The sequence below is a fragment of the Octopus sinensis genome, linkage group LG23 (genome assembly GCF_006345805.1).
Source record: "Octopus sinensis linkage group LG23, ASM634580v1, whole genome shotgun sequence".
NCBI lineage: Eukaryota > Metazoa > Mollusca > Cephalopoda > Octopoda > Octopodidae > Octopus > Octopus sinensis.
The window spans coordinates 23,177,693-23,189,422 of record NC_043019.1 but is presented as its reverse complement, the minus strand read 5'-3'; the positions used below and the strand labels follow the sequence as shown (position 1 = coordinate 23,189,422).

Here is an 11,730-nt window from a genome sequence, read left to right as displayed (position 1 = left end):
ATAAAGCAAATAACAAGGATGTCCAGAGCTGGATGGACTGTTTTGAATTGGCTTGCTGCCTCAATTTAAGTACCTAATTCAACTGAATCTTAATTTTACATATATATGTATATATATATGCCATGATAGACCGTTAGCTCCTACACGTATTTTTATCTCTCCTTGTTTTTTTCTCTGTATCTTTCTGTTGAAGAGCATAGGCTCGAAACGTAAAAGACTTGTTCTATTTCTATTCCTGAGCGCCATACTAATACATTTGTTTGTTTGTACTCCACCTGCCTTCGTCTTTTGTAGCTGACCTATGGTGAATCACTAATCTAATCTTAAGTACTCTGTCACATACTCTGACTACCTCAATTACCTTATCAACCCTTTTCTCCACAAGAAGTATACCCACGCCCCCGACCCCATCAGTGTTCCCTGCCCAGAAAATCTTGTACCTGTGTTCTTTGCCTGTGAGGAATCTAGCGGAACCTCCTCTCCACCTTACTTCTTGGATGCTGCACAAATCTACACATCTCCGTTCAAGCATCCCAACAATCTCACCAGACCTACCTTTCAGTGTGCCAACTCTGATGGTGTGGGAGGTGTGGGCCTCTGAGACCATGGGATGAGGGACAGCAGTGTCATGTACCTGAAAAGAAAGCTTGCATTTGGCAGAATTCATAAAGAAACACTAGACTACAGCCTACATACGCTACACCGTTTTTTGCGCTATATGATCAAATAAACCCTACGTAGGGGTGTGGGTGGCATTTGGCCCTTAGAAGTGTTTGCGGGAGGTACACAAGGAAGACATAGATTAGTAACTTCCGGTTAAGGTGGAGGGGTGGGTGTACCGCGAAACAGCAAGTTTAGACTAGAGCATCGTCTTCTGCACTTGTAAACTATGATTAAACACACACACACACACACACATATATATATATATTATATTAAATTAGAGATAAAACCACTATTAGGCAAATCATACAATGAAAGACTTAAGCCAATACATAAGATTAATTAATTTATATTATTTTATATATATCAAAATTATTAAAAAAAGGTAATTAGTATAACACTACGATCATTTCATGGCTGTCCAATTCTTAAAATTTCGAGTTACAGTCATTCTTCAGGTGATTTAAATATCTAAAATATAATCAGAAATATTTAAACAATATTTTTAAGATATAAATAATATATATAATATAATAATTTTACTTATAATAAACTCTATTATCAAACTAGAGACATAGAACTTAACAATTATGATTATATCCAAATCGACTATAATGTTAAATATATTTTATTTTTGTGTATTTTTTTATTTTCTATGTCAGTGTCTGAGGCTAATCCTAATTATTTTGATGTGTCCCTTGATGACTTTGATTTGATGCTAGAGAGATTTTGGTTGTCTAAAGAAGGAACACCTTACCGCATATATATAGACCATCAGGTGCATTACAGTTGCTTGCTCGAAGTCCCGAAACACATTTTGTGTTCAGAGAATTTCTGTCAATCTCCGTTCTTTAAGTCTGATGAAGAAATAAGTGGCTGCAAAGTCAGAATGAAGGCAGAAACATTTGTACCCAATTGCAACTGCACTTCCTCTATTACATTGGATTGTCTCTGCGAAACACCAAGCTGCCTTGACGAAGACCCCCAAAATACAAGAATGTTATTCACCATGACTTGCACCATAGATCGAAGACGCTGCCGGATAAACACCACAAACATTCCCTTCAGCAATATGAACTGTTTCAATAAAGTAATATACTACCCGGTAAGTAACTACATTAAAAAAAGTACCCTTTTATTTCTAAATTTATATTTTTATCTCTTTTGTGTGTGTATCATCATCATCATCATCATCATTGCTTTAACATCTGCTATTCTGTGCTTGCATATATATATATATATATATATATATATATCAATGTGTGTGTGTGTGTGTGTGTATATATGTGTGTGTGTATGTATATGTGTGTGTGTATGTATATGTGTGTGTGTATGTATATGTGTGTATGTGTATGTGTGTATGTATGTGTGTGTATGTATATGTGTGTGTGTGTATGTATGTGTGTGTATGTATGTGTGTGTATATGTGTGTGTGTATGTATATATGTGTGTGTGTGTGTGTATGTATATATGTGTGTGTGTGTGTATGTATATGTGTGTGTATGTATATATACATATGTGTGTATGTATATATATATATGTGTGTGCCTGCCTCACCCCCTCTCTCTGCTTCACCCCACTCTCTATGCCTCACCACCCTAACTCTGCCCCACCTCTCTCTCTCTCTCTTTGTATTTACCATTTGATTCACCCTATATAAAGTAGCACTCGCACTCGGATTCCCCTATTCGATTTTCAATACCTCCACTGAAAGAATACAAATTTCAGAAAATACTCAGATAAGAAATTTTGTCTTTTCAACCCCATTCATCTACTCTTCTATATCATAAATTATTCACAGTCTGATTGAGGCATCATCATCAAACCCAAGTTCAGTGTCTATGAATTGTCCATCTTAAGCTGCCTCTTCATACTCTTCTGAGACATGAAATACATATTATCTCACAAAGCTTTGGAAAGATTCCATCAAGCTTGCCAAGACTTATCTTTGTAAAAGATAAGCTGAGGGCTGAGGGAAATTTGAGCTTGTTGGTTGAGCAAGAATTGGCTGTTATTTCTAGATCATCATCATCATCGTTTAGCGTCCGTTTTCCATGCTAGCATGGGTTGGACGGTTCTACTGGGGTCTGTGAAGCCAGAAGGCTTCATCAGGCCCAGTCAAATCTGACAGTGTTTCTACGGCTGGATGCCCTTCCTAACGCCAACCACTCCGAGAGTGTAGTGGGTGCTTTTTACATGCCACCCGCACAGGTGCCAGACAGAGCTGGCAAACGACCACGAACGGATGGTGCTTTTACATGCCACCAACACGGGGGCCAGACAGAGCTGGCAACGACCACGAACGGATGGTGCTTTTACATGCCACCAACACGGGGGCCAGACAGAGCTGGCAACGGCCACGAAACGGATGGTGCTTTTTACGTGTCACCGGCACGAAATACATATTATCTCACAAAGCATTGGAAAGATTCCATCAAGCTTGCCAAGACTTATCTTTGTAAAAGATAAGCTGAGGCTGAGGGAAATTTGAGCTTGTTGGTTGAGCAAGAATTGGCTGTTATTTCTAGATCATCATCATCATCATCATCATCGTTTAACGTCCGTTTTCCATGCTAGCATGGGTTGGACGGTTCTACTGGGGTCTGTGAAGCCAGAAGGCTTCATCAGGCCCAGTCAAATCTGACAGTGTTTCTACGGCTGGATGCCCTTCCTAACGCCAACCACTCCGAGAGTGTAGTGGGTGCTTTTTACGTGCCACCCGCACAGGTGCCAGACAGAGCTGGCAAACGACCACGAACGGATGGTGCTTTTTATGTGCCACCGGCACGAGGACCAGGCAAGGCTGGCAACGGACACGAACGGATGGTGCTTTTACATGCCACCAACACGGGGGCCAGACAGAGCTGGCAAACGGCCACGAAACGGATGGTGCTTTTACGTGTCACCGGCACGAAATACATATTATCTCACAAAGCTTTGGAAAGATTCCATCAAGCTTGCCAAGACTTATCTTTGTAAAAGATAAGCTGAGGGCTGAGGGAAATTTGAGCTTGTTGGTTGAGCAAGAATTGGCTGTTATTTCTAGATGTTTATATGAAAACCTGTTGGCTCTTTTCATAGGTTTTATTGCTATGTCAATTTTTTAAATGTTTGTTTGTAGGTGACTAAACTGTCCATGAGAATAAAAGAGATGAGTAAAAATTCACAAAGAATGGACATTATGAAAGAGTTGGAGGGTCGAGTTGCAAAATACTTCAATCAGACAAATTGCTTAGTTTTTTCTAAACACTATCTTGAGTGGCGAATTAATTCGGTAAGTGGATTTTTGATAACCCAAATGAAAAAAACTTCCCTTCAAATTTCACCTCACCACTGTGTTTTTAAAACATAAATATAGGTATGAGCATGACTGTATGATGAAAATGTTTGTATTGCAAGCATGTGGTTTTAGGTTCAATCCTACTGCACAGCACTTGGAGAAGTGTTATCTACTAGAGTTTCATGTTTTAATGCAAATAAATATAGGAACGGATATGATTGTATAGTTATGAGGTTTTGCTTTCCAACCATGTGGTTTTGGGTTTAATCCCACTGCATTGCACCATGGTTAAGTGCCTTGTATTATAGCTCCAAGCTGACCAGCCTTGTGAAAGGATTTGGTAGGTGGAAACTGAAAGAAGCCCATTGTATGTGTTTGTCTACATTTGTGCTTTTCTGAAAAATCTCTAAGCTACAAGCAATAACATCATCATTTTTCCCCATCAGCAAATCCACCCTTGAAACAGCAGAGCCAGCAAGGGTGGATTTGCTGATGGGGAAAAAATGACGATGTTATTGCTTGCTGGCTCTGCCGTTTCAAGGGTGTGTGGAATAAGAGATCCCTTATTTGAAAAATGGGTAAATGTTAATGACAGGATGGGCATCCAGGTTTTTAAAAAGATGCCTTGATGATACATTAATCTAACTCATGGAAAAAAAAAAATAGACATAAAAACAAACAAATTTTTCCTGAACAACGTATTGTATCTTCTCCTGCAGTTCTTGTTGTCCATTTATTCAAGTCTGGTTTCATTTTTTGAGGTTCTTTCTAGGTACTGGAATGGGAAATCAAAAGGAACTTGTCTTTGGCATTTCTATCAGTGTTTGTCATCACGTTCATGATGATAATGAACTGGAAGACATCATTATTGGTGGTCACTGGTGTTATTTTCACTTTGGTAAGTTGCATCCAGTTTAGCAGATAATCACACACAACTATATAGATAGATACATACACACACTTAAATATGTAATATGTGTAATGTTATTTCTCTTCTATTTCAGGTGGACATTAGTGGATCACTGAACTTATGGGGTCTCTACATTGACACAACATCCTGTGTCATTGTAACCATTTCTGTTGGTCTGGTGGTTGACTATTCTGTCCATATTGGTTTTACTTACATGACAATGAAGGGAAAAAATAATGGTTAGTCATCTTCATTTTTAGTGCCTCTTTTTCAATCCCGATAACCACACCACCCAACTAATTATTATCATTAGTAGTAGTATAACAACAAAGGTGGCAAGCTGGCAGAATCATTAGCATGCTGGGCAAAATGCTTAATGGTATTTTGTCCATCTTAAACGGCAGTGAACTGGCAGAGTCGTTAGCACGCTGGGCGAAATGCTTAGCGGTATTTAGTCTGCGTTACGTTGTGAGTTCAAATTCCGCCGAGGTCGACTTTGCCTTTCATCCTTTCGGGGTCAATAAATTAAGTACCAGTTATGCACTGGGGTCGATGTAATCGACTTAATACCTATGTCTGTCCTTGTTTGTCTCCTCTGTGTTTAGCCCCTTGTGGGTAATAAAGAAATAGAAATAGGTATTTTGTCCATCTTCATGATCGGCGGCAGTGCAAGGCTAGCAGTTTCAGGAGAGGGGTTAAGTCGATTACATGGATTTCAGTGCTCACTGGTCCTTATTTCATCAACCCCGAAAGGGCGAAAGGCAAAGTCGGCTTTGGTAGAATTTGAACTCAGAATGTAAAGACAAATAAAATGCTACTAAGCATTTTGCCCATCGTGCTAATATTCTGCTAGCTCACCACCAGCATAATAATAATAATGATAATGTTAATTGTTTCAAATTTTGGCACAAGGCCATCAATTTGGGGAAAGGAGTTTAAGTCGATTAAATTGACTCCAGTGCTGAACTGGTCCTTATTTTAAAGGATGAAAGGCAAAATCAACCTCGGTGGAATTTGAACTCAATGTAAAGATGGATGAGATTCTGCAAAGCATTTTGCTCAGCATGCTAACAATTCTGCCACCTTGCCATCATCATCATCATCATAATAATAATAATCATAATAATGATTTCAAATTTGGCACAAAACCAGAAATTTCAAGGGATGGGGTAAGTTGACTACACTGACATCAGTACATAACTAGTACTTATTTTATTGACCCCCCCACCCACACACACACACACAAAAGGGATGAAAAGAAAAGTTGACTCTTGTGGCATTTGAACTCAGAACGGAGAGTCGGAAGAAATGCTGCTAAGCATTTCTCCAATCCTTCCTACTAAAGGCACAAGGCCTGAAATCTTGGGGGGAAGGGTCTAGTTGATTACATTGACCCTAGTGTTTTACTGGTACTTAATTTATCAACTTTGAAAGGATGAAAGGCAAAGTCCACCTTGGCGGAATTTGAACTCAGGACATAGCAACAGGTGAAATACTGCTAAGCATTTTGCTCAGCGAGGTAACAATTCTGCCAGCTCACACCTCAATAATGATAATAATAATAATGATGATAATAATAATGCTACTACCACTACTAACTACTACCTTCAATTGAACTGCCATCAGCATCACTATCCCCATCACAACTACCACTGCTTCTATTATAAGTGTTTTTCATTCATTTTCTATTTCCACCACCAGTAACATCATCATCACTTGCAACAGCAGCAGATAACATTATTCTTGATTTAAAAAATTTTTTTTATTACAGATCGAATGATTATAACCATGAAAGAAATAGGCCCCCCTGTATTCCATGGTGGTTTTAGCACCTTCATTGCTGTGATGCCCCTGTCTATGGGTTCTACTTACCCCTTCCGGACGTTTTTTAAGGTAACTTGTTCTGTAAGGTGGAGAGAGCAAGAGTTGTATATATATATATATAATATATATATATATATACTCTTTACTCTTTTACTCTTTTACTTGTTTCAGTCATTTGACTGTAGCCATGCTGGAGCAGCGCCTTTAGTCGAGCAAATCGACCCCGGGACTTATTCTTTGTAACCCCAGTACTTATTCTATCGGTCTCTTTTGCTGAACCGCTAAGTGATGGGGACGTAAACACACCAGCATCGGCTGTCAAGCAATGCTAGGGGGACAAACACAGACACACAAACACACACACACATACATATATATATATATACATATATACGACAGGCTTCTTTCAGTTTCCGTCTACCAAATCCACTCACAAGGCATTGGTCGGCCTGGGGCTATAGCAGAAGACACTTGCCCAAGATGCCACGCAGTGGGACTGAACCCGGAACCATGTGGTTGGTTAGCAAGCTACTTACCACACAGCCACTCCTATATATATATATATAATATATATATATATATATATATATATATCAATAATAATAAACGGTAAAATTAATTAATCAATTAATAATTTTACCGAGTAGTTTGTTATGTTAAAAGAACCATTATCGGTAAACTTATACAAAAATTCTATAATTATGAGCATAATTACAATTAGGGTTCAGCAAAATTTGCTTCACCACATACCGAAATTTAGAAATAGCAGTTAAACTACAATTCTGCTACCATAAGATATTTTCCAGACGGCAATACCCAACAACTCACGCAGGTAAAGAGATCTGGGAGATATCTTATGGTAGTAGAATAGTATTTTAACTGCTATTTCTAAATTTCGGTATTTGGTGAAGCAAATTTTTCTGAACCCTAATTATAATTATACTCATAATTATAGAATTTATATATATGTGTGTGTGTGTGAACATATGTATGGAAAGAGTGGGTGTATATATGTGGACATGACAAAACTTTATGGGTACAGTGTCTTTCATTATATCTCCGAGATGACCAATGCCTTGTGAGTGAATTTGTTGAGGGAAACTGTGTGGAAAACCGTCGTCGTGGCTGTAGATATTTTATCTTTTATCTTCTTGTTTCAGGTGTTTCATTGCAGCCATGCTGGGGCACTGCCTTGAAGGGTTTTCGTCAAACAAATTGAACCCCAGGACTTATTTTCTTAATCCTACTTTATACTCTTTACTCTTTTACTTGTTTCAGTCATTTGACTGCGGCCATGCTGGAGCACCACCTTTAATCAAGCAACTTGACCCCGGGACTTATTCTTTTGTAAGCCCAGTATTTATTCTATCGGTCTCTTTTGCCGAACTGCTAAGTAATGGGGACATAAACACTCCAGCATCGGTTGTCAAGCAATGCTAGGGGAACAAACACAGACACACAAACACACACATGCATATATATATATATATATATATATATATATATACATATATACGACGGGCTTCTTTTCAGTTTTTCGTCTACCAAATCCACTCACAAGGCTTTGGTCGGCCCAAGGCTATAGTAGAAGACACTTGCCCAAGGTGCCATGCAGTGGGACTGAACCCGGAACCATGTGGTTTGAACTGCTAGATTACAGGGATGTAAACTCATCAACACCAGTTGTCAAGCGATGGTGGGGGACAAAGACACAAAGACTGCACACATATAAATATACATACATTCATTTATATATATGCATGGCCACGGACTGAAACACGACTGAAGCAAGTAAAAGAAAAAGTAAAAAGATATCTATGACAGGCTTCGTTCAGTTTCCATCTATCAAATCCACTCACAAGGCTTTGGTCAGCCCAAAGCTATACTAGAAGACACGTGTCAAGGTGCCACACAGTGGGACTGAACCTGGATGCATGTGGTTGGGAAGCAAGCTTCCTACCACACAGTCATACCTGTTGAAAATGTCAGATGTAGTACCCTCTTTTTTTTCTTTCTGTAGTTTCAGCTCAGAGCTGCAGCCATGCTGATGCACCACTGTTTTCTCATAACAAGGCTTTGGTCGACCCAAGGCTATATATCTATTTCTTTACTACCCACAGGGGGCTAAACACAGAGGGGGACAAACAAGGACAGACAAACGGATTAAGTCGATTACATCAACTCCAGTGCGTAACTGGTACTTAATTTATCGACCCCGAAAGGATGAAAAGCAAAGTCGACCTCGGCGGAATTTGAACTCAGAACGTAACGGGAGACGAAATACAGCTACGCATTTCGCCCGGCGTGCTAATGTTTCTGCCAGCTCGCCAAGGCTATATATAGTAGAAGACACTTGCCCAAAGTGCCAGGCAGTGGGACTGAACCCAGAACCATGTGGTTGGTAAGCAAGCTACTTACCACACAGTCACTCTTGCACCCTCTCTTCTTTTTTATTTCTTTTACTTTATACTTTTCTGTCTTGACACACTCTTATACAGCACATGCATACATAGAGTAAACTGAAACAGACTCACACAAACACATAAGCATGCAAATACATGTAACACACATTCACATACACACTCTTTCATGCTCATTTATACACTCACTCTTGATTCCTCTTTTGTGTTTTTCTACTTTAGATATTCCTGCTTGTTGTCATGTTCGGTCTCTTTCATGGCATCGTATTTCTGCCGGTGTTATTAAGTATCTTTGCTCCTCCGTCCTACCCCTCAGCGAAAAATGTGAAAGTGCGGAAATTCAGTAAAATCAAGTCAGTTTTTTCTAGCAGAAAATCTGGGATCAATAATGTGGGACTGGACCTTCACAACGAGGTAAACCCTTTCTTTATGTATTTTTTTTTTGTTTTACTTCGTTCTTTTTTCCTCATACTTTAACTGTAATTTTCTTCCAACCTCATGGTTTGGGGTTTGGATCCACTGCGTGACACCTTGGGCAAGTATCTTCTACTATAATCTAAAATCAATCAAAGCTTCATGAGTGGGTTTGGTAAACAATAGAAACTGAAAGAAACCAATAATATAGATGATGGCAATTGTTAGGACATATATACATACATTTATATATATTTAGTGAAGGCACAGTGGAGGCGCAATGGCCCAGTGGTTAGGGCCAAAGGGGCTTCCTTAGGGATTACATGACCCCAGCAGCCAGACAACATCTTACATTGTTTTTTTTTCTTCTTTTTCTGGACATGTATATCTAAGTCTACATTACCCACTAATATGTGCATTCTCTTTCTTATCATTTTTGACTGAGTTGAATGAAGTTTGGTTGATATTTCTAGCATGTCAAGCAACCATATAATTTAAATGCTCACATTGGCACTCATCTTTTCACGCGAAGAGTTGCTGAAGTAAGGAACAAACTGCCGGCATCAGTTGTTAGTTGTCGGATCACTGCATCCTTCAAAACTTCCATACTTCCTGAGATTCGCCAACACTACATCTGATTTTCTCCCCTCCATACACACGCAAGCATGTATCTGACTCGTACACTGTTCACTTTCCAGACATTTGTACATTACTGCATATGCTTTATACGCACTTTTGACAAGTTGTGGTGCACCTGAGCACTGTATACAATTATTTCATTATTATTATTATTCTATGTTTGACTTTTGCTTTATGTCTGTACAAGTTGGCTCCAAGTCTCACCCAGAGACCTCAAGAGACAACAGGTTGAAAGTTCTGTGCCATATATTTGGGGGGTTTTTTTGGTGTTGTACTAGTGAATGTCTAATACATAAAAAAAATAATAAATATATAAATAAAAAAAAAAAATGTTTTTTAATTATTATTATTATTATTATTATTTTATTATTGTTTGTTTCTTTCTTTTTTTCTAGACGAACACACAAGATACAATCAGAGATGTGTACAAGACTGATTACAACACACCCTACCATATTTCTAGCAATGAACTTGATGGAACAGGTTTGTCACCAACATTCCTGCCATTGGAAAAGAACTTTGACTCTACTCAAAATGGAACTAAACCTAACAAAAATGGTAAAAGCGAATAACCACAATGGTCACGATGGTGGCATTGATCGTGACATTGACAGTAGTGGTAGTAGTAATAATAATAATGATGCCGGCGGTGGTGGTGGTGGTGGTGGTGGTGGTGGTTGTGGTTGTGGTGATTTGCAAGCGAAAGAGAAGACAGCGAAAAACATAACAATCATAATAATTATAATAAAACAAATTTGAGACAATTTTCTATAGAACTTTAAGAGATTGCCGCAATTTCTAGCCTATCTGTGATTACCTGCAAAAAATGTAGAATATTCTGTTGTCTTTGTGTACTGGAATTGTTCAAGATGCAGGGAACAGCATGTCAGCATGTGCAGACAAGGCACATGCAAAACGCATGCCATTTACTCTATACATATGGACCTACTCATAAACATACACACATAAACATCTGAAAACCACACACATACACACACACAGGTATGCATTCCAAAATGTGTATCCCTGTTCCATTTGAAGAATTTCTTGGTCATCTTTTTTCTTTTGCTCATATGCTGCCTCTACGTTTGTCTCTCCTCTTTCTCTCTCTCTCTCTCTCTCTCTCTCTCTGCCAACCTTTCTTCTATTTCCTCATTTTTTGCCTCTTAATGTATTACATTATATGTACACACACACACACACACACACACACACACACATGCATGCAAACATATCATCATCATCACCATTGTCACATTAACATCCATTCTTCTATGCTTGCATGGGTCAGACAGCTACTCAAGGTAGGCAAGCAGTGGGTTCCTCTACAGCTGGATGCCCTTCCTCTTGCCAACCCTCACCTGTGATATATATATATATATATATAGATATATAGATATATATATAGATATATATATACATATACACACACACACACACACATATATATACACACACACACACACATATATATACACACACACACATATATATATATATATATATATATATACATTATTATTCATATACATATGCGTATGTATCATGCACTTACACATATATAAAGGTATGTATATGTA

General features: G+C 38.5%; 1 protein-coding gene across 2 annotated transcripts in view; it reads left to right on the top strand.

The window, feature by feature from the left end:
• LOC115223540 (patched domain-containing protein 3) overlaps positions 1-10,930 on the top strand; it is a 47,527-nt gene extending 36,597 nt beyond the window's left edge. The window contains exons 13-20 of one of the 2 annotated variants that reach the window (XM_036512671.1): positions 1,326-1,768; positions 3,785-3,937; positions 4,716-4,841; positions 4,948-5,092; positions 6,625-6,746; positions 9,320-9,511; positions 9,967-9,971; positions 10,551-10,930. In XM_036512671.1, the coding sequence (XP_036368564.1) occupies positions 1,326-1,768; positions 3,785-3,937; positions 4,716-4,841; positions 4,948-5,092; positions 6,625-6,746; positions 9,320-9,511; positions 9,967-9,971; positions 10,551-10,722 (1,358 nt within the window). In that variant the 3' untranslated portion in view covers positions 10,723-10,930. Of the gene's footprint in view, positions 1-1,325; positions 1,769-3,784; positions 3,938-4,715; positions 4,842-4,947; positions 5,093-6,624; positions 6,747-9,319; positions 9,512-9,966; positions 9,972-10,545 lie in introns of both variants that reach the window. The other variant, XM_029794173.2, reaches the window with a different exon arrangement.
• The last annotated feature ends 800 nt before the right edge of the window (positions 10,931-11,730 follow it).